The sequence below is a fragment of the Protopterus annectens genome, chromosome 7.part0, assembly GCF_019279795.1.
Source record: "Protopterus annectens isolate FY-2018-M chromosome 7.part0, PAN1.0, whole genome shotgun sequence".
Taxonomy (NCBI): domain Eukaryota; kingdom Metazoa; phylum Chordata; order Ceratodontiformes; family Protopteridae; genus Protopterus; species Protopterus annectens.
In genome coordinates this window covers 1,225,265,974-1,225,290,006 of record NC_056739.1, presented here as the reverse complement: position 1 = coordinate 1,225,290,006, position 24,033 = coordinate 1,225,265,974, and the positions used below count along the sequence as shown (strand labels likewise).

The following is a 24,033-nucleotide window of genomic DNA, read 5'->3' as shown; positions in this document are numbered from 1 at the left end:
GTAGCCAGGCAGATTCCCTCACTTTTTAAAACCCATCCACGTGCTAGACTTGGGTTGCCTTATCCACGGACTCCATCTTACACTCTTCCTTCGACCATCTTGGTTCTGAAGCCCTCTGCTCTGACATCCTTCTTGGAATCCATCACCTCGGTGCCTATGGTGCACCTCACTCCGGCTCTGAGTTTGTCCCTTTGGTCTTTGGTTCCCACTGAACTTATCCTTTCTCAATCTGGGGATTGGGAGACAGGCGCGTTGGCCTAGGGTATGGTGCTGACTTTCTCCTCAGTTCCCTCCTTGGCATCAATGGCTGCGTCTGCGCCAATCCTGCTTGAGGCTCCACCCATGGGGCGGGTCCATTGGAGCAAGTTGTGATCCTGGTCCCAAGGTTGTCTTTCTTGGTTGCGGGCTCCCATCCTTCTTTGGGCGGACCTGCCTTCCGTGTGATGGAGAGGGCTCTTGCTTCTGGTAGCACTCCTGTGATGTCGGAACTCCAGTTTTCACCCCCTGATCTGCAGCTATCACAGACCCCCTCCCCCGGGACACAGTGCAGAGAAGCCACAGTAAACCCCTGTGCAGGGTACCCACTCTTCCGAGTCCTCCTCAGAGACCCCCACTGTGGAGCCATCTTGAAAGAAGACGTGCAAGAGGAAGCATGTGGCTCGCCTGAGGAGTCCTTAATGGATGACATGGATTACGATGATGGTGAAGAGTCCTCATGGTCACATCCTGATGATGTCTCCTTCGGAGACATCCTTGAGATGTTAAAGCAGAGAGGTGACTGAAAGCCCTCTAGCCCTTTGTCTGAGGAGTCCGTGTTCCTGCAGGCTTTTTGTGCCTGGCCGTCTACCTCTCGGGTGACCCTGCCTGCTGACAAGCTCATCCAGCTCGTCGTGCAGCACATATGGAAGAACCCTGATTCCACTGAGGTGATCCCCTGGAAACCAGACAAAATTCTGTCCCCTCCTGTTGAGAATTCGCACTGGTCCAAAGAGTTACCAGTTGATGCCATGGTGGTGGCGGTGGCCACCAAAAGGACTTGGCTGAAGAAAGTCCCGCTATCCTCCCTCCCAACAGGGAGTCCTGGGCAGTAGACAGACTTGGGAAGCAGGTTTTTGCATCAGGGACCTTTGTTATGTGCTCCCTGAATTATTTGGCACACTTTACGAGGCTTCAGAGGGACTTGATCTCCGAACTCTCTGGGACACTCACAGAACAGTTGTCTGATGAAGTCAGGGACAAAGTGGCCTCACAGCTAGCAACCCTGGAATCAATATCCAACTCATCCGTGAGGTTGCTCTCACATGCAACTGAAAGGACAGCTAGAGCAGTGGGTTCGGGCATTGTTATGAGACGCCATGTCTGGATGCACATCTGTGACCTCACGGACCCCTTCAAGTCTTTCTTTCTGAATGCTCAATTCAAAGCTTCATCCCTGTTTGGCTCCAAAGTGAAGGACATGCTAGCCAGGTGTGAGCAAAACAGAAAAACCCTGTCTGTTGTAGGCCTACAGTTTTCCAACACTCAACGTACCTTCTCCAGGAATCAGAGGAGTGGGAAATTGTGGCATAAGAAATCTCAGGGTCCTTTTCGGCAAGCATGTGCTGATGATACTCCCAGAGGCAGAGGGGGTAACAATTCTGGAAGATGCCCCTATAGAAGCAGAGGGGATCCTCACAATCAAGGCTCCAGGGACTCCTTCTTTGGACAGCCTTATCAGCGCCCCTGAGGGGCGGCCTGATTGCTTACCTCTGGAAGCATTCGGGGGTCGTTTCTCTCTGCACCAAGCTGCCTGGCACTCTATCACCACTGATCGTAGGGTGCAGAATATTATCAATAAAATATACAAAACTGGATGAGGAACATCAATAAAGTTTCCACTTTGGCTTAACAGGAGTTTGTGTGGAGTGTGTCTTGGTTTTACTTCTTCATCCAGTTTTGTATATTTTTGTTTTTGGTGTGCTACTTGTTTTTCAAGTTGCATAATATTATCACCAGAGGTTACACCATTCCCTCTTTCTTGTCAGCCAAAATTTCCAAGAAAATTTCCCGACATTCCACCCAGTCAAAGGGAAGAAGCAGGTTCAGAGATTATAAAGCTGTCTCAAAAAAGAGTCATTCAACCAGTCCCACCAGACCAGCATTGATCTGGATTTTATTCTAGATTCTTTTTGGTGCCAAAAAAGACAGGGCAAGCATTCCATGCGGCTCTCCCCTCTGTGACAATTGCAATCCAATCAGACAATATGTCAGTGGTCTGGTAAATCAACAAGCAAGGAGGAACCAAGTCCTACCCCCTTTATCAAGAAGCTATGAGAATTTGGCAGTGGGCGATAGCTTACAACCGCTTTCTGATAGCAACGCATATCCCGGGGAGCTCCAATGTGATTGCGGACAAACTGAGCAGAGGCATCCTCATGCCACAGTGGCATGAGTGGTCCCTCAACCTGGAGGTGGCATCTATAATCTTCAACCAATGGGGCCAGCCTTGCTGAGATCTTTTTGCCTCCCCGTCAAACACCAAGTGCAGCAGCTACTTTGCCCTACTTCCCCCAGTGGGGGAGTCACCAAGGAATGCTCTGATCTATGATTGGCCCATGGGACTTCTCTACACCTATCCTCCCATTCCTCTGATCCCACAATTTCTAAAGAAAGCTCTTCGGTTGAGCTGCAAGGTGATCCTCATAGCCCCATTCTGACCTCGACAAGTTTGGTTCCCCTTTCTTAGGCCTCACCTAGTATTCCCGCCGTGGATTCTCTACCAGATCTGATCACTCACCCCCAATGGTTGAGTCACCTGAACCTGTCCACTCTCAAGCTGACAGCTTGGTTTTGCCACTTCCGCTAGTCGCCAGGCAGGCTAATCTTTCCTCACCTGTTCAAGACATCATTCTGGCCTCTCACAAACCATCCACCAGAAGACTATATCAGGATAAATGGAAAAGGTTTTCCATTTGGTCCAAGGATAACATGCTAGACCTGTATACAGCTCCAGTTACTGCAGTGCTTCAATATTTGGCTAAGTTTTTTGATAACGGAGCCTTTGCCTGTACAGTACGAGTACATCTAGTGGCAATTTCCAATTTCCACAATGGTAAAGATGGCACCCCTCTTATCTCTTTACTCCTCTGCAAGGCTTTCCTCAAAGGCACCTCTCATCACAAGCCTCCTCTCAGACAGCCCATCGAACCATGGAACCTCACTTTAGTCCTCCAGTCTTTGACGCAAAAGCCCTTTGAGCCTGAGACTAAGTGTAACCTAATGTTTTTGTCATGGAAATCTTTGTTTCTGGTGGCCATTACCTATGCCAGAAGAGTTTTGGAGCTGCAGGTATTGTGTATGAAGAGGCGCTATCCGTTTTTTCATAAAGACAGAGTGTCACTTCGGATGAACCCATCCTTTCTTCCCAACATTGTTTCTGAATTCTCTATTAACCAGTCCATTGATCTACCAGTGTTTTTTCTGAATTTTGCCAATAAAGGAAAGTATTGCCTTCACACCTTAGACGTACATAGAAAATTAAGATTTTACATAGACAGGACCAAACCTGTCCGTAAATCTGAACAGCTTTTCATCTCCTTTTCAGGACCCAAAATGGGAGAAGCTGTTTCCAAGGTTACATTATTAAGATGGCTAAGGGACTGCATACATGTCACCTATTCCTTCCATAATGAATCCATGCCAAAAGTTAAAGCCCACTCCACTAGATCTATGACAACTTCTATAGCATTCCATTCCAGGGCATCCATGGATGACATCTGCGCAGCAGCTACTTGGGCTAAGCCTCATACCTTTATCAATCATTACAAATTGGACCTTGTCTCCAGGGAGAGAGCTGCCTTTGGCTCAGTGGTACTCAGGAATGTTCTTCCATAAGGGCTGCCCATGGACCTCAAGGTAGCTTGGGATTCTTTCCCATCAGTAATGAATGGAAAGAAGATTAACAACATCAGATAAAGAAGTTATGTCTTACCATAACGTTCCATCTGTGTTGCTCATCTTCTTTCATTCATCACTTCCCACTCTCCTTCTCCCTCCAAAGGCACCTGGGGTATCCTTTATGTCTAAGTGGTGCACTAGGGTACTTGCATAGAAGTGGCCCCGGCTTTACTTCCTTTCTTAGCAAATTCAATCTGAGGTAACTGGGAGAAGGGCATTCTGGGTAGAGACTTAGCTCGAGAGTTTTTTTGGCTGGCGTGAGATTGGTAATAAGCCGACTCGGTTCTGAGGCCTCGGAACCGAACCCATCAGTGATGAATGAAAGAAGATGAACAACACAGATGGAACATTATGGTAAGTCATAACTTCTGTTTTGGGGTTTCTGTGAATTAAAATATATTGCGGTATTTATGGAAAAGACTCTGAATGCACTAACTATTATCACTGTAAAAAATACTTCTTACTGATAACTTTGCTATTTGTAGTTTCCTTATCTTTTTTGTTCACAAAATATTTATATTTGTTTATCTTATGCTTTTTAAGTATATTTCTCAGAAAAAGGTCTGGATAGGGGCAGCTGGTGCTGATTTAGATCTGCTTATAACATAGACCATATCTCTGGACCCTTAAGGGAACAGGGGTTGAACTTGGCTAGGCTTGGAAGGGCCCTAGGGCCATTAGCCTAGTAACCTCCTATGAACCTATGGAATACAAGATGCATGTAGGCTGCTAGAGGTGTGACATTCCATACTACGCCATATAGATGTTAATGAGTTAATACTGCATTTTCACTTTTTCTTCATTTTTATGATATTTACTTCTGATTTAACAATGCTATTGCCATTTTATTGTTAAATTGCAAGTTTACCACAAATTTATTTGTTCTTTATTGTTTGTATACTGCTGCGTCCGTAAAGGATAACCCCCAAGGCATGCTTTTATAATGCAAAGAACCTCAAAAGTAATACCTAGCATTGCCCCAAGCTTATCTTTAGGGTCTATATCACATAGTTGAAGTGTCAAAACTTCGACTATGTAAATATTGAACAAAAAAGTTCGAAAACTGAAAACGCCGAACACTCAGAACAGCAATTTTTTTCCCAGGGAAAAAAATCACTGTTCAGGTACAAAACGCGGAAACACACGAACACTACATACTGTTTCTGTGCCCCCCACACCCCCCTACTTACATAAAACCAACTCCGAGATCGCACCACAGTGGAGGAAATGGCAAAGCCGTGGAAACGGCCCACTGAATTCTTTCCCTGGTAAACAATTTGATGTTCTGTGGCTTCATTATTTTTAGACTTCGAACTTCCCAGTTCGAAGTTTCGGCATTCGGACATTTGAGCATTCGGACATATGATATAGACCCTATCTTTAATGGCATCACCCATTCAAACCCTAAGGCTATACTAATGTCCTAGGAGATAAATTGAGATCCAGCTTTTTCCACCTGGTGCTTCAGAATTTCCCAGTAAAAAGTATACATTCAATATCTTACCCCTTGGAAAGCATCTCAGAACAGCTACTAAAAGTGCTCTTTAGCATGAAAAATACTAGCTGTATGGGTCTAAACAGCATACTGAGCTGTTTCCTGATCAGTATGAAACACTTCTATCAAATCTCTCCATAAACTATTCAACCACTGCCTCTCCACTGGATATGTGCCAGCAGCATGGAAAACAGCTGTTGTAGTGCCCCTCCACAACACAGGCCCTCTCACACCCTGTCAACTCTACCACCCTCCTCAGCATCACTTGCAAGGTGATGGAACTTGCCATCATGGACCTCATCAACAGGGCACAGGGAACCTACTCTGTAAATCCAAACTATTTTGGCTTTGTAAAAGTAAAGCTTAACAATTAAACCTTGTCGACTTCTTTGAAAGAGTCACGGAAGCACTAGATGATGAGGGTAACTTACCTTGATTTATCTAAGGTGTTTGACGCTATTCCCCCATCTGGTTTCCTACTCAATATAAATTCCTAGATAACCAACTGGATTGTTAACTTGCTACAATAATCTACTCTGAGTTGGTGGCAAACTATCCCGCAAGAAACTTGTCACCAGTGTCATACCACAGAGCTCTTGTCTGGGGTCACTTCTATTTGGCATTTACTTCTCTGATGTCAAAACCATCATTAAAGGACCTTGACTGGCCATTTTCAACTCCATTGAAGGCACTCTTATAATCCAACAGAGCCTAACTCAAACCATCTCAGTGTCAAGAATATTGCCTAAATCCAAACATCAAAGAATATAGCATTGTACAGTTTAAGAAATAGAAAGTCTGATATATCTAACACATAAATGGCAGTTGCTTTAAAACAGACACTGTGATCAGAGACCCAGGCATCTTCATGGATAACAAGTCTCTCCTTTGATCACCACATAGTGACTATTGTTAGGAAGGTATTGTGCCTTACCCAACAGATTGCACAGTGCTTCTTCTGTTAGTCTAGAAATGTCACTGTTTTCCTCCATTCATCCCTCCATACACCAGCTGTTGTTGGAGTGCCCTGTAAGTTAGGCAAGCATTTTATAAAGTCTTGTACTTAAAGGTCCTAGAGTTTATTTTTAATGAGATATGCTCATTCAGTGGCTGGGGGTAACTAGGCACACTTTCGTAGTAAGGTATTTATGATGTGCACTGCTGTAAAATGGGTAAAGCTCCGAATGTGGAAGCTTCATAAGACAAAAGAAAACAGATGAGCAGACCAAGACTAGAAGGGATAACCAGATTATAGACCCAGCTAACAGAGTGCTCTATTAGATGAACTAATTCAGTAAGAACATACAGATTTATGACTTGTCACCAACCATAACCAGCTTGTTAATATGCTTGAGAAATGGATTCAGGAAAGTCGTATTGAGAGCAAAACCTGAGAGTTGAAATGCATGAATTTATTTCAGGAACACATTATTGAATAGTTTTGACAGCAACCTGATCAGAATTCCTTGTAGAACATGAAGCTTTAGCAACCCCAATATACTACATTTTACAGATAAAAAAAAAGAATAAGCATGAAGTGTCATAGCTTTGAAGTCTCTAACATGCATAACACAGCCACTCAGAGAATGGGCAGAATGTTGTTTCCCTAATGAATGAATAACTTTAAAACCATTTTGCTGTTACACTTTGGTTTCTTTGTGTGACAACAAGAAGCGTATTGCAGCTTTTAAAACTCTGAAAACACTTCAGATGCTCTTCTGTGATGGTTGCTGTTAGAGCATAACAAACGCCACTGAAGGGTGCTTTGATAAGCACCTTACTAACATAGTTGTCTTTTTCCCAATTTTAACACATAATCAGAGTACTCTGTATACTACCTATCATTTTTTTTTCCTCTTCACTTATACAGAAAACTGCACCTGCTCCATGGTATAGATTGATAACAATCTGACTACAATAGATACATCCTGGGTTTGATCAGTGGCTCAGGTGCTGAAAGAAATGGCCTAGGAGAGAGAAATGATGAGATGCTGCCCATTCACCTATCTCTGGGGAGGGATGGGAAGAAACATGCCCATTAGGGTTGCCACCTTTTCAAATGCCCAAAGTGGGACTTTTTTTGTAGAAACATCAGATTTTGCAGGGCGAAACATATCTACGGCAAGTACAAATGAAAGAACTTCTTTGCCAAAATAAAAACTTATTCTTGTAGCATTTGAGTTGCTAATTCTGTTTCTTATAACAATTAGGTGTTTCAGATACAAAATAACTGTTTTATGCAACTAATAAAGAAAATACAAGAAACATTTTTATCCTACAATCTCAGGACATTTGTAATTTTTTCAATTTTTTTGCAGGACACAACTGCCCAAAGAGGGACTGTCCCTCGCAAAGTGGGACAGGTGGTAACTCTAATGCCCATTGTGGGGTCTCCATTTAGAATCTGTGGTTGAGACTGCAGGTCACTCAAACTGCATGTTTTTAAAAGGAACAGGACTATTTGAGGGGACATCACTTATGAAACTGGGAGTCATGCCCTCAGAAATTCCCTATTGAATACCAGCCATTGTTTCTTGGCAGGCATGCACAATGGTGAGAATGGTAGGGCTTATAGAAGAAAACTCCTGATACCTAGTGAATAATAACACCACTCTCAATATTTCCCTCACCATTTGGAGAAGGAATGGACCACAGATTTAATGGGAAGAAGGTTTGATAGTTATGGAGATCATGAAAAAATATGCAGAAATCAGTGGTAAGTAACAGAGTGTAAATAGTTTTATTGCATTTGCTTTGACATTGTCTTGGATAGTAATTTGGGACTTCCGGTAGTTCACGTCCAGCTATAGGTGAAATCTGAGTTTTATCTGTAAAGATGAAATACATTAAAAAATAATTACTTCCATTTATCTGAGATAGAAGGTCAAACTGTTTGTAAGTTTTTAATGTCTGTTGTTTCTTTAGAACTGTTGTGCATAAATAATCTTTCCTTTTTTCAGTCCCATCGGAGAGGTTTTTCGTGCTCGCCTTCGTCAGTTTCCATCTCTTGTGACTTGTTGTACAATTGACTGGTTCAGAGAATGGCCTTCTGAGGCACTGCAGTCTGTTGCTGCAACATTTTTACAGGAACTTCCAGAAATTGATGCTAATCCTTCTGTCATAAGAGGACTGGTAAGGGTGATAGAGTACATGCATGGTTTGAGTGTATTTGCTTTCATTCATTCATTTATAATTATATGTTTATCCTCATTGATATACCATAATTACATCAATAACATTGTCATATCAGAGCAAAATGAGTAAAGAAAATTAATTTGTACTGACAGTAAGCAACTGTGGGCAATTGTATTTGGTTTAAGTATATTACTGAACCGAGACTTGTTAAAGACATCACTTCATTCATAAACTGGATTAAAGTGTGCACAAAATATTAAATCCAAATATTGTAATGCAAGGGAGTTCTCTGGTCTGTTGAGTTCTTCTGTATATTGCAGCTAGTCCCTCTGCATCTGTAATACCTTTGCCTCATTCCATTATCTGTCTTTTGCAATGTACCCCTGGATACCTCCATTAAACTGCACTGTACCACTGTCTTAGATAGTTTTTTTCTAGGGCTCACAAAAACACGTCATTAACTACAGTACCTTTCTTTGAGGTTGATTGGTGTAGCAGTATAGCACTTAAGCTTTCTGCTCACAGCCACTGTCATCATTCATTTGCTTCCATGTTGTTGCTAATCAAGATTAATGTGTGTCTTATTCCTATGTGCACTTGATGTCTGCTGTATGTGCTGTAGTTTAAATAAAGTATAGGTTCTTGTTATCTTCAGTTTCTCTCAGCGCTTCAAAATCTTTGGTTGCTCAGATGGTCTTCCTTTCACAAGCATTTATGTCAGGTGAAACTCAAATCAGTATTTCAAATGTTGATAAGTATAATAAAATTCATTTAACCTGTTTTTGGCCTAATCACAGAGTGTTAACAGTATAGCAAATTCCTCTAAAAAAATCATGCATCTATTAGAAATGTGTAAGTTTACAAGGTTTATAATATCATTAGCAAAGTTACTAAACAAGAGTGAATGTGGTATAGTCTTTTAAGGATTTTTGCAGACAGTACATGTGCTTGTTTGGTGACAGAATGTAATAAAAGAAAATTATAAATGTGCTATCATAAGTCAGGCAGCTAAAATAAGATACCATGAAGCTTTGAAGTCTCATCTTTTGGAGAACTGGAAAAATGGAGGTTGGGAAGGATGAAGCTGAACAATTTTTGTAGAATGGAAGCTTTACACAAGAGGTAGTAAAACGTAGCATAATGAGATCAGTCATGTTCCATTTTAATAAAAACAAAACCAAACAGCAAAAGACCTTTGACGACCTTTATTGAATTCCCAACATATAAAACAATTGTGTCATAACTTTATTATTCATAACTTCATTTTATTCGCATATCATCAAAACATCACTTAACATTCATCAGGGCAGCGTACGACCACACACCCTTCCCAAATAAGCAGCGTCTTCCATCCGCTCACTTATTCTTACCCATTAGGCAGCATCCAACCACTCACCTTTAGCCTAAATCCTCACTTCTATCCAAAGCACCAGGTGTAAACAGCATCCAACCACTCACTTTCACCATTCCTTCCTACAAAATGCACACCAGAAGGGGAGCAGATGAGGGACAAGCCTGCCCTTCTTCTCTGCCCACCAGCTGTTCCCCCTCACTAAGACCAACCTTTAATCAAGTCCTCCAAAAGCAGTCCCAAATTCAAATTAAACAAGTCTAAACCAAAATCACTGAGGTGCACCCCATCACCTCTGAACCACATAGGATCCCTGTCGGCAAACTCCTTATGCTCTAATGTCTGCACTCCTATTGCCCCCAACTGCCACGCCAACCTAAAATTCACAAAGCGCCATGCCCCTCAACTGTTAAGAACTTCCTAGCATTCTTCCAAGACAAACAGGATATAATCTCCAACCACACTACGCACACACTTGGGTACCATTTTCTTAAAGCAAGCCGATCCTCCCTTATCTGATAAACCAACTGCCGCATTCGCATTAGGCCGAAATTGTTACCTGCTAAGCACACCAACAAGACTCGAGAAAGCCCCACCTGAGCTTGTATCGCTGTAAATACTTGCAAAAGTAATTTCCACCTGAGTCCTCTAATATCTTGCCATGTGACTCTCCACCCAAACTGCTGCAAACCTAGTTCAGAACCATTACTCCTAACCATCACCCACCTTGCTGCTCAGTAAACATACGAGTGACCTATGATGACAATCCTGTTACCTAAAAAAAACACAATACTTAATTAAATTAGAAATACAAACAACATCTCCTATCTAATATAAGACAAAAAGGAGTTGGAAGACCATCTCCTCACCCTCCTAATGACCCCAATCGAGCTACCCTCTCTTGCCAAATCTGAAACTCTGCCCATCCTAAAAGAATGAGTGGAAAACCTTTCTCCATCAAAACCCATGCAGCAGAGAGCCCTTCTCATCACTGAAATCAACTGGGCCCCTGTTATCACCCTATCCCATTTTGCAGACTCCCCTTATAGGGTGCTAGTAATTTCCTTGCCCACACCACAGGACATATATGCTCCAACCTGTCCTTCCCTAAGACTCTTTGTGATCCCCTACCAACCTGATCCATCTTAGCTTTCCTTAACTGAATGTAAACTGCTCCAGGCAGCAACATAATGTCCTCCCAAGACTAATGACCTCAACAACTCTGACACTCTAAATGCCCCAAAATACATCCGTAGATTCAACATCACCCATAAAACATAATCCACCGATTCCCCACTTACCACAGCTAGTCCCCGTAATAAAACTTTTAGAACCTGCCTTGTCACTGGCCAACGCTTATCCCTGTTCAGACCTTCCACCCTTCCCCATCCCTTTAACACCTGCTCCACCGTCCATGATTTAGTGAAATCCCGCAGTCTTGCCACACGAACATATACACTAATTGCCGCTAAGTCTACCTTAACTGATTGCACCCCCTACCCTGTGCACTAGCCCAAGATAAATATCACAACAACAATTCCTCTGGCCAAACACCATCCTCCTCCGGCAAATGTAAAATAAATGTATCAAACTTATGCAACGCCCTACCATATGCCTTTCTGGTAGACACATTGCCCAGGACTGTTCCACCAACCTCTACTGCAACCTAATCTGCCTCACCTCATCTGCCACTACCACCAGCTCCTCTGCTCCCATCAGGGGCAACTACCAGAATTTGGAAAACTGAAAGCGAGACAAGCTGTCAGCAATCCCATTCATAACACCTGCAACATGCACTACAAAAGAAGTAAATCCACAAACTTCAAGGAAAAAAATAGAGACTTTGTATTACATTAAGCGCTTTTCGTCTGGCTGAATAGCTAGACTTCTTCAGATACAATCAAAATATTCAAAACACAATATATAACGTGAACGTCAATCAGCTGATCTGCCCTACTAGTTAAAACAGCTGATCGAAACTAACCAATACATACCCTCACAGCCTAAACCAAAAAGCGTAAAACACCCATACCATATAACTACTTCTAATTGAGTTAATTTAAACATCCTTACATGTTTATTAATAATCATTGTTTATATATTTATAAATATTATAAAAACTTGTAAAATACTCAATTATCCTATACGAGGAAATATAAAAGTCAGAAAAAGTAAATAATAACAAAAAAATAACAAATAATATATAAATGAGTTTCTGACTTTAGTTGTGTCCATACTCAAAGACCATAAAATTCTAATCAAACTAAAGCAATTAAGCTAATAATACAAAACCCATACATCCCTCCTACTGGGACAACTCTACTTAATAAAATAATATACATAAGACATAAAATTCATTAGTAGTGTGTACTGTATAAAATACTATACATCTCTACCTTAAGCAATTTTTAAATATAAATAAGTAAACTAGTCTAAACAATACATGACAATAATTAAATTGTTGCTGTTTTTTTACCTGCAACATGCACACCTGTAAAACAAAAGTTAATCAACAAACTCTGTAAGACTAAGTTACGCAAAACCAACAGTAATTAGCCATCTTTACCTGTAAAATCTACACTACTGCAATGTTGTCAGAATTAAAAGCTACCCTCCTGCCCCACAACCATTCCTGCCATACTACCGATGCCACCTAGATCAGTATTAACTCTAAGAAAGCAACATCCCGCTTCCAATCATCATGCCACTCGGCTGGCCATGGAAGTGCAAACCACTCAACCACAAAAAGTGCCCCCATACCAATGCCCCCTGTCGTGTCAGTTAGTAACTGCAAATTCCATTGCCCTACCTAATCCAACTGCCAAAAAGTGATGCCATTAAACTGCTCTAAAAACACCAACCACAAAGGTAAATCTTCACAAGTCAATTTTCCAATTCTTTTCCAGTGATGCCTACTTTTTTCCCCTTTCAAAAAGAAGGCTACAAACCTACAAACGGTATGTCCCAGGTGAACAACCCTTCAGGCAAAATTCAGAAGCTGTAAAAGTTCCATAACATCCTTATCCTGCACTTTGTCCCTAGCCTTCATCCAAACTATCTTTTCTTTTAACCAGGTTATCTTCTCCCCAGGCAAACAAAACAATCCACGTTTGGTATCCAACAGCAATCCAAAAAAATCTAATGACTTTGCCAGACCTTCTAATTTCTGACTGGCCATTGGGACCCCCAGTTCCTCACGCATTCCCAAAAACTGATGCCTAGCTACTGAAGCTCCCTCATGCCCCTCACCTACCAACAGGAAGTCATCCAAGTAATGTACCACCCTCTGACTATCTACCTGCTGCTGCCAGATCCAATATAGAGCCATGCTAAACTTTTCAAAAGTGGAACAGGCTACAGAACAACCCACTGGCATGGCTTTGTCAAAATAAAACATACCTCCCAACACCATGCCCAACAATGGCCAATCCTCCTCCTGAAATGGCAGACAATAAAAAACAGACTCAATGTCTACCTTCACCAACCATGGGTCTTTAAACCCTCTAATGACCCATACAGCATCATCCAATGATGCATAACTCAACTTAGCCTCCTCCACCGAAATAAAGTCATTAACAAAGTTCCCCTCCAGGTGAAACACATGGTGAATCAACTAGAATTCATCCAGCATCTTTTTAAGCACTAATCCCAATGGTGAAACCTTAAAATTGGTGAATGGGGGGGGGTTATCAAATCAGCCCAATAACCATCCCGCCTCGCACTCCTTCTCCACAAAAGCTTCCAAAATATCTTCCCTCCCCCACACTGATCTTAAATTTTTCCCAACTATTCCATCACCCACCAACTTAGTTTTAACAGAAAATCCCCTTGAAAAACCCTCAACCAATTCCTGAGCCACTGCTACTTGTGGGTATTGCTGAAGCATGCCCCACAAGACCTCCACTTTAATGGGAAAATGTGTCCCCAATCTGTCCCCTTGCCCCTCAAAACATCCCCCCATGGCCACAAAAATTACCCCTACCATGCACACCTTGTAACCCTTGAGATGGTCCCACTAACCCATTCTGTCCAGAAAAGGCTGAAGCTTGCCTGGCCGAGTTACCCTTGTGTCTACCACACTGCACTGCTGGGTGGTCGACTGAACACTTAGAGCAAGTGTGCAAGAACCTACATGCCATATATGAACATCTCCCCGCATTAAAGGCCCAACATACCCCAACACCTTCTCCCCCAATCATATTCCCTTTGACACTCGTACTAAAACTGTCAGTCATAGTGGCCAGCCATATGTCTCCCATTGCATGAACCGATCAACCGCCGTCCTCTTACAAAATCTCTGGTTTTACCACAGCCAAGCACCACCAGACTATAGCTGTTGTGCTTCCCATATTGTCAAAAATACACCAAGAGAGGATGAGTCAGTGCACTATCCCTCTCCAACCATGCTGCCATATAGTAAACAAATACCAACACCCAATTCTCCCACATTCTTAGCCACATTTTCCCCACCTGTCTTTGACCCAGGGCCACTATGCTGCCGAGAGGTCTTTACCATTCGCAGTCTCAGCTTCCAACAAACATTGGATGCCATCTGTGTCAATTAAATCAAAAATATCCACATACAGTAAACTGTCTGTTAACCGGAACTGAAGTAAGTGGCACTCTCAAGCAACCAGCAAAAAAATATTGAAGACATACAGTAAAATTTTCATGTGTTGCATTTTCTGTCCCCCCCCCCCCTCGCAGAAGCACACCTTACATTTTTACATTTTTAGAGTTTTAGAGTTTTAAAAAGGAAGATAGGAGTAAATTCCCTCTCTCTCCAACCTGAGAAAAAGTCAAACCAAACAAACTGTATAGGGTACAGTATTAGTCAGGCCTATTTTTAACAGTAACTTTCAAGCAGCCAGAAACTAGTTATCCAGCATCTACCAATTCCCGTGGGTGCCGGTTAACTGAGGGTTTACTGTACTCCCCTTTCCAGATCTTCTCTTTGACTGAAGAAGGTATATGAGGAGTCAACAAAACCACCACACTCCCCTTCCCCAAAGGCTGGATAGTCAATCAACTGCCTGGTTGCATTCCAAACTCTGACCCCACCTCCTCCAAGTGAGGGTCAGCCTCCCCCCTAACAATAACAAACTACCAGCAACCGTGTCTGTACTATCCAAATCTGAACTCTGCTTGCTGAACCCATGCCCCTCTCCCACTAAACTCTGCAGGCCCCGAAACCACTCACAGGAACCTCTGTTAAAGGATATGAGCAGCTACGTCCTTCGCCCAAGCTATGCCTCCCCTGTCCCCTGCCTACCAAACCTACCCACACCCCATAACATTACCTGTAGGAGCAGAGAGTGCTGATTCCACAGTCGAGACCTCTGTCGCTACCACCTCGCTGTACTGCGACTGATGCATTCTCTTGCCTTTGGCCACCTGCTTGCCTTTTGTTGGTTGCCTTCTCTTACGACTCACTCGGTCCTGTTCCACTGCCTCCGTAGTCTCACTGCTTGGCATCTCTCGAAAAAGGTCCTCCACCTGTGCCAGAATGTCTGCCCTCCTCTGCCACAATGCCTGGACATCAGCCATCTCATCCAATGGTCAGCCACTGACACCTGCAAAGAGATAAAACAGAATAAACACAACACTCATGTTAACCCTAAAATTGCCTATCTTGTTTATTTTATATATATATATATATATATATATATATATATATATATATATATATATATATATATATGTATATATATATATATATATACATATATATATATATATATATATATATATATATTTATATATATATTTTTTTATTTTCTTTCCTTTTCTCCTTCTTTTTACTTTCTCTCTGTTTCTTTTTCCTTCCTTCTCCCTCCCCCCAAACTGCCGTGCCCTTGCAATACCCTGCACCTGCAAAAAAAAAAAAAATAAGTAATAAAATAAAATATCCTCCTTCAGAACATTCATGTTAACTCAACCTGTTATTCTACCACTTCCAACTTGTGCTCAGTGACTTGTTACTACTGCACAGAATCAGTGCTAATGTTACTTTTAATAGCATTTCCTATTCCAAAGATTAATCAAAAGCAGACTTGCACTTGCTATAACCAGTAGCACATACAGCTGGGTCGAGGTTTCCTGCTTCTCTTCAGGCTCCTGCAACTACCCCCCCCCCCAACTCAATCTGTTGAAACTGTTAAATAAATAAATAAATACATACATACAGTATGTGACTCCAGGAACCCACCACGCATGAGCAGACTCAACCGTTATTCACGGGCAACCCTCAGCCTGCTGATTATCACCTAGGCCAGGGATTGTGACCTGGAACTACTCAATCAACTGGGAACAGCGTGGTCACCCTCTGAACTGTGATCTAAACCAGCCTAGAACTGCCTGTGTCTGAGAACCACTTGTACAGCCACAAAACCACCAGATAGGCAAGAACATCAGCTGCAACTCACTCACTCTAGTTGTTCAGCTCCACTTGCATACCACCAATGAACTCTTAACTTGCCAAGATAACATCCCACCATTACCCTGTTTGTGCATTCAAAATCCTGGTGTGCCTCAAGGAAAGGGTATGCAAAACTTTCAAGACACCCAACCCTCACCTAATTCATATCCTGTTACTCTGTCCATGTCTCGAATTAATAGTACAAATATATTAAAAGTGTCCCTAATTATTTCTGGATTTGTCCCCTATTTTGTTGAGAGCTGTGCACAGCAACAACAATAAGACTTTGGTACTGCCATACAGTCAGCCAGTACAGAAAGTTCAATGCTAAAACTTCTGTGATTAAACTCATAACCCCCTCTTATTACTTTTTCGTGGTGGTTTTAAAATCATCCACTTCTTCGACTACCATGAAGGCAAAACAATGACCAAGAAGGGTTGGCAAAACTTCCATTAGCAAATTAATTAACAACCCTGGCAAAATATTAAACATATCAACCCTTCTCAGGACTTCTCTTGTAGCTCTAAGATTATTAACTATGCCGCCTCCCCAAAATTAAATTAACATCTAGAATTGCTGTACCTAATTGGACCAGCATTCAGAACCCTACAATTGCTGAGTCCTCCCACTGCCCCCATTGTAATTTCCTGCCCATCCATAAACATAGCTACAAAGTGTGATTCTCCCACCAGTATTGATCCAAGGCCTACCTACTCCCAGGTACCTATGAGGTCGTCAGGACATGATACTTGTAACAAGATCACACCAAAATGTGCTCCCTAACCAGCTACCAATACTCAAAATTACCCTAAGTCCCACCCCACACTTACTTTACTTCCTACTTTCATCCAACCAAAAACAAACCCTTTGCTGTCCCTACCTAAGCCTATCCAGCTTACCTTCCCTACCAAACCCTTCCACCCCAACCTTCCCTTACCTGCTTCTCTACCCCACCTAATTAAGATGTCCCGTGACAAATTTGTTTGTTCTCAAACATAATGTATCATTTCTCTGTTTCCCTGTTTATGCAGCATTCATGGAACTAGTACTGTAACATCTGGCTTTTTAAACACTAATGTCACTTGCTGTCCACCTTTTTTCAAGTTGTTGAATGCCCCACTATGAAAGGGTAGTATCTGTCTCATGCATCTGCTCTGCCATTATCACTGAGCATTTAACCCATGTAAAATTGACTCACTGTACACCATATTTATGTGTTCTCACATCTTCAAAACCATTAGTCTATTAAATTTGGTTTCCACTGAAAAAAAATCACCTGGTCTGGTGTAAATTCCACATGATAAGTAAAACTGATCCCACTTTTTAATAATTTTAGGAAATTGTTACACTGATGCTATATGTGAATTTACTAGAAAGAAACACAATCATCACTTTCGTCAATAAATAACTGCCTATGGGAAGAAAATGCCCTTAATATTTGTATTCACTGTACTGTTTTGTCTGGGAGCTCTGTTTGACAGTGTGTTAGTGCTGTACTAGATTTAGGAATAAAGAAAGATTAGAAAAATTAAAATCTTAAAAGCTTTTCTCTTCAGGAATATAAAAGAGAAAAGAAAGAAGCTGAAAAATAAGTGTCTGTGTAGTTAAGGTGAAGTCTAATAAAAAGTTAGAAAGTTAATCTAAGAAATGTAAAAAGCTTAGTGAATTTAAAGAATGACCTGAAAAGCAAGGCAAAGATAGTGACAAAGCTAAGTAAAAAAAATCCATAAAACAATGACTGTAATGGAGAAACACCCTTGAAGACTGCCACTACAACATTAATTGGTTACAAAGGAGAAAAAGATGAAGGGTGAGATTTGTGAACAGTATGGGTCCTGCAAAAGATATGTCACTTACTCCTTATAATGCGTTGCTGTGGTGTGGCACTAAGACTTGCAAAAGTTATAGTACCATCATAGTAGCATTGTGCAGTAAGGCATGAGGGATTTATGACTTCATGCATGATTTACGGCTCTGTGTTATGCAAATTATTTCACTGTTCTGCAGACTATCTGCATCCATGTCAGAGAGAGAGAGAGAGATAAAGAGGCTGCACAATACTATGGCTGGCTACATAAAATAAATTCATGGATGGCAGCAAAACGCTGTGGCCGCAATTAATAAACAGCCCATGTACTGCAACAAAATATGTTTTTATTGCACCCTTAGTTTTTATGAGGGAGCCCAGCGTACTTGCTGACATTTTCTTATCAGTTGCCCCCCACCCCACCCAGAAGCTTCTCTTCCCAGACTGCCCCCATACCACCCCATTTGACTGCATCACACTAGGAGTTTAGCACAATGTTAGCTTTGAAGCATTTTAAGTACTTGTCTAATCAGGCATATTTACGAATCACATCTGGAGGCCTACTATGAAATCAGGTACTTCATTGTCATCATTTTATGTATCAAGTGTGGAGTAAGTTGTCTATTACACCTCAGTACACCATGAGTGGGATTGGATCATTTGTTTAATTATTCATGGTCAGCTGTATATTCCTGTGTAGAGTATACCAGAATGTTTAGTGAGAACCTGCAATCTGTGACCATGTATTCTTTATGAACCCTTGACTGTGACCCTAGTCAGTGTCAATATTACTGAACATGTGACTGTTTTTGAAACAGTCACTGCTGGGGTAATATCAGCTTCTTCTGAGCTTGAAATGTATGTCCCTTTAGGGAACAGAGCTGTGCACACTTCTACAGAATATGTATGATGGTTTTTAAATGGTTACCAAGCAGTAGCAACATACTGTGTAAGTCTGTATTTTGCAGGTCCATGAACTAGTGCTAAGATGAAAACAGATTTAGGCACAACAGTGAATCCTAGAATAGTATTTTATAATGATCCAGGCCTAGAACATATGCTGGACTCACATTCTCCTGTCCTTGGAGGTCCTTAGATGAAGATCCTTGTTAACACGTGCATTTGTGACCCACATTTTCTGCAAAGTCTGTTCCTACTAGCTCTTGCAAGTTCACCATTGTGTTTCTCTTACACAGAAGACGTTTTTTTAAAAGATATGGAAGAGATTCAGTTTCCAGTTTATTTAATCTGGCTTCCATCAGAATTTATTTCATTTATTGTAACCATAATTTCATGTGGGAGTTCTACAGATAGGGAAATGAGGAGTCCCCCTTCCTTCATAAAATGTATTATATGTTTTTTAGATGTTAAAAACCTCACCCATAATCTATCCTTCCTCTTGTTTAGCCTTTTCTAGATTTATCAGTGGCTAATGAAAGGAACCACTTTCATGGCTTATACATTACCTAGAGATCCTGCTAATACACAAGACATATACTGGAGCACGAAGAATGATCCAGCTGTGGTTTCCCTTTCTATAGAACAGTTTGATAATAACTGATATTTTCTTTTTTCGTTCTTCATGTAAACAATCTTTTTTTACTCAAATAAATTTTTATTAAATTTTTTTTCCATATCTTCAAATAGATTGAACCATAAATAATGAAACAAAAATAATATAACATAATCAACTAGTCAACTATTTACAAAGGAAACTATATACAATTGCCTATGTATACAATCTATAACATCACATGTTTCTATATACAATATGCAATTTGTATTAAGATGCTGTGCTGACTAATCAGATCAATTTGTTTTGTCCAATTGTTCGTCAATGCAAATGAAATATGTTGTCTTGTTAAAAATGTGCCTCTCTACATTCTGCGGATATTGCTATTACTGTGACGAGGCATATGTGACTAAAGAACCGATCATTTTCTAAAAATATCAAGGCTGACAATTTGGATATTCATATCAGCACAGAGGATGTATTAATTTAAAGAGAGGAAAGATAAAAGCAGGCAGATATTTTACATATTGAAACCTCATTTCTGAAAGTCTTCAACTCCCAAGAAACCATTCTTCAGGAAGCAACAGGGCCGTCTGCAGCAGTGACATGATATGAAGATACAATATAGATCTCTGTAGTAATAGTTGGTTCTCAGACTAGAACTTTGTTCCAAAATACTCGATATGCTTAAGGAACAAAAACAGCATAAAGCGACAACATGCAATTTAGATCACCCCATCAGGCTGTGAAATAGACAAGGAAGAAGAACCAGTGATGAGATTAGTAAATGCTTCATCTGTCCATTGAGCAATGTACACACGTGAATGCTTCAATATATACAACTTAGTTCTTTGGACATAGGTGAGAATCATTTTGATTTATTTCAAAAAGGTTTTTTTTTTGTTCTTGCCCACAAATCAGAAATTGCTGAGACTTTTATCTCCCTGAAATTTTTGCTTGTAAATTGAATTTAGAGTTAATGTTCAACAATGGTCATAATTAAATGTTACTGTTCTGAATAAAAGAGAGAGTATTTTTGTCGCCTCACAGTAAGACGCTGTCCGGTTCGATTCTCAGCTAGAGCGTCTTCTGCGTGGAGACATGCGTGAATGGGCGTACCTTCGTTGAAGGTTGTGCGTCAGGGCTGGTAACTCGGCACGTAAAAATCAACTACCAATCATTAGCTGACCGGAGTTCCGCTGTGGCGACCCCTAACCGAAAAGCCGAAAGACACAACAAGATGAATGATTTTTTGAATGGGGCATATGAAACAGAACATATGACAATATTTTTAAAAAAAGAAGGTCTACAGGAACAATTTGTCTGTTTCATAATAGCAATTTTTGTTTGACTTATCACATAATAAAAACATTAGAATAATGAGACCAGACAAGAGGGTTGTGATCATGAATTCCTCTAAAATTATGCAACTTCTTTCAAATAGTGATGACTATAAACCTACATCTAAGAATCGGATAAATGTTATTTATTCCAAAATTTATTATTTTTTGAATGAATTGATGTTAAGTTGTCTATCTCACCTTCATTCTTGCTGGTTGGGTTCGGAGCCGATCCTCAGCTCCGACTCAGCCATCTTCAATAGCTCAAGAGCTGTTTACTGGCTCAAGGCAACCCCATATCCCATGATGCCTGGCACTAGATACCCAGATCTCATTTGCCGCTTCTGCTGCGAGGTTGTCTTACTGGCTCAGGTCGTATATTTTCATTATTTTATCTGTATTTTGATAAAAACTGTGAGGGTTTGTTAGTGTAGATTGTTAGTTGTAGTTACAACTTTTCTCAGTATATCTTTGTTGTACCTATAATTTCTTCCTGAATCCCTCCCCTTCCCTTCAGAAAACTCATTTTAGTTAGAGAGTTTTCTCCACCCCCTTCACTTTCTTCACGTAGGTAGCCATTTAAATTAGAGGTTAACCCTTTCTTTTTTCTCTTCAAAAAAAAAAAAAAAAAATTAGTATTTACCTAGTTAGTTTTATTTGCTTGTGGGTAGCATAGAATATTGTTAGTATTTCTTTTGGCTGTTTTTTGGGTGTGGTAACTTTAGTGTGTGTGATAGTTATTATCTCCTATTTTTTGTGTCTTGTTCTTGGTGTTCCACCTTTTTTCAGGGATGTCCAAGGATCCCAAGATGTCCAGATTCAAGAAGTGTGACTCATGCTGTCAGAAGATGTCTCTGACAGATGGTCACACTTCTTGTGTCTATTGTCTGGGCACCATGCACCTGCAGGACTCTTGTTCGGTTTGCCATGCTTTCAGCCCAAGAGACCTGCAGGAGCGTAAAAATTTGTTAATCCTACGGGGTTTACTTAAGCAGGATTCACCAGCTAAGGCTCAGCCCGTGAAGACCTCTAAGCCACCTAAATCTTTGGCTCCCAGTTCGGAGCCGTCGTTGGGTGAAGCTGTTCCTTCTGCCTCGGTTCCGGCCGGAACCGATGTGCCTGTCTCCCAGTCAGTCCCGACTCACACTTCGGAGCCATCAGGGAGTTGAAAGAGATCTAGGTCTCCCTCCCTGGAGTTGAAATGCTCGGCTCCGAGGTCTCCTCTGCTCCAATCAGAGCACAGTCATCGGTCCTCCCACTCTTCTCGGTCCTCAAGGCTTTCAGGTCACGACGTGGAGAGAGTGGTCAGTAGGCTGTTGAAATCACAGGCCCTAGCAAAAATGTTGTCTAGTCCCCCTCATCAGGTGTTGGCTCCGTCCATGTCTGCAGTTATTCCTCCTCCGACTCCTCCCTTGAGCTCGGAGCTGGAGTTCGTTGGGGTTCGAGTCGTGGAACCGTCGGCACCGATACCTTCTCCTTCGGTTCCGTCGTCAGCTCCGATCACTTCCTTGGTACCATCCTTAAACGGGTCTGGGCGCTGAGACTCCCTCGTCGGCTCCGAGGGGGCGAGTGGCATCGGACCCTTGTCCGACTCCGTTCTCCCCCTCAGAGCTTCGGCGCAGGTGAGCTTGGCTCCTACATCGGCTTTGGAGCCATCCCCCTCGGTGCAGAGAGGGATTCTGATCTCTTCGGAACTGGAGCCTTCTCTGCATCTGAGCAGGGACGCCTTCAAGGTCATGAGGAGTGTGCTGGCCCCTGAGTCAGCCCCACGATCATCCCCATCGGCTCCTCCCACTATGGTGCCGGCATCTGCTTCTGCCCCTCCTCCAGACCCCAAGCGTGGGGAACCAACGCTCCAGGGCACCCCCTTGGGTGTATCTTCCTCTTCCGAGGCCTCCCCTGATCATTCAGAGGAGCCACCTCATAAGAGGAAATGCAAGAGGAAGCATATTCACTCCCCGGAGTCTGTCACATCAGATATCGACTTAGAGGATTTGGAAGGGTCCCCGAGATCCCCCTCTGAAGATGTCTCCTTCTCAGACATCCTTGAGATGCTTAGGCAGAGGGGGAACTGGACTACCCTAAGCCCTTCCGAGGATGAGTCAGTATTCCTGGATGCATTTTTGATCCCGACCTTTCAACTCCTGGGTGTCTCCGCCTTTCGACCCACTGATGTCTGTGGTGGCTTGGAAGGTGTAGTCAGCTCCAGACACAGTGGAACCGACCCCCAGAAGACCCGCTAAATTTATAACTGCACCACAGGATAAACAGTTTTTGACCAAAGGTGTTCTCGTTGATGCCATGGTGGTAGCAACGGCCACAAAGAAGGAGTTGGCTGAAACTTCATCTGTCCATCCCCCTAACAAGGAGTCCAGGATGATGGACAGATATGGGAAGCGGATGTTCTCTTCAGCGACCTTTTCCATGAGGTCTCTGAATTATTTGTGCCACTTTACCCATCTTTAAAGGGATCTCCTTAAAGAGCTTGGAGATACCCTCCAAGATCCATCAGCTGAGGGGGCCCAGGCTAAGGCAGCCTCCCAGCTGGCGACTCTTAATTCAGTGGTGAACTCCTCCATGAGGCTCATTTCTTATGCAGCCGATGGTGCGAGTAGAGCCATGGGCACAGGCGTTGCCCTAAGGAGGCATGCTTGGATGCGGCTATGTAACTTTGCGGAACCTTTCAGAGCGTCTTTCACCAACACCCTCTTTGATGGTTCCTCTCTCTTTGGATCACGGGTGAAGGACACCCTTACCAGGTGTGAGCAGGAAGGCAAGACTCTCTCTGCCGTGGGATTCCATTTTTCCACTCCTTCCAGATCATATCCCAAGGGTCAGAAGAGTGGAAAGATGTGGTTCCGGAAATACCAGGGAGCCTTGCCTGACACACGTGGTGAGTTCCCATCCAGGGGCAGAGGAGGAAACAATAATAGACACCGCCCTTGTGGCAGAGGGGGTCTGCAAAATCAGGGCAGCAGAGTATCCATCTCTGAGAAGCCCTTCCAGCATCCCTGAAGGGTTGCCCGGCTGCCCACCT

General features: G+C 42.2%; 1 protein-coding gene across 1 annotated transcript in view; it reads left to right on the top strand.

Moving 5' to 3' along the window:
* Positions 1-24,033, top strand: part of DNAH1 (dynein axonemal heavy chain 1) — a 5,225,710-nt gene that overhangs the window by 3,464,288 nt on the left and 1,737,389 nt on the right. Inside the window, exon 52 of the mRNA XM_044076389.1 lies at positions 8,392-8,563. Coding sequence (XP_043932324.1) covers positions 8,392-8,563 — 172 coding nt within the window. The remainder of the gene's footprint in view (positions 1-8,391; positions 8,564-24,033) is intronic.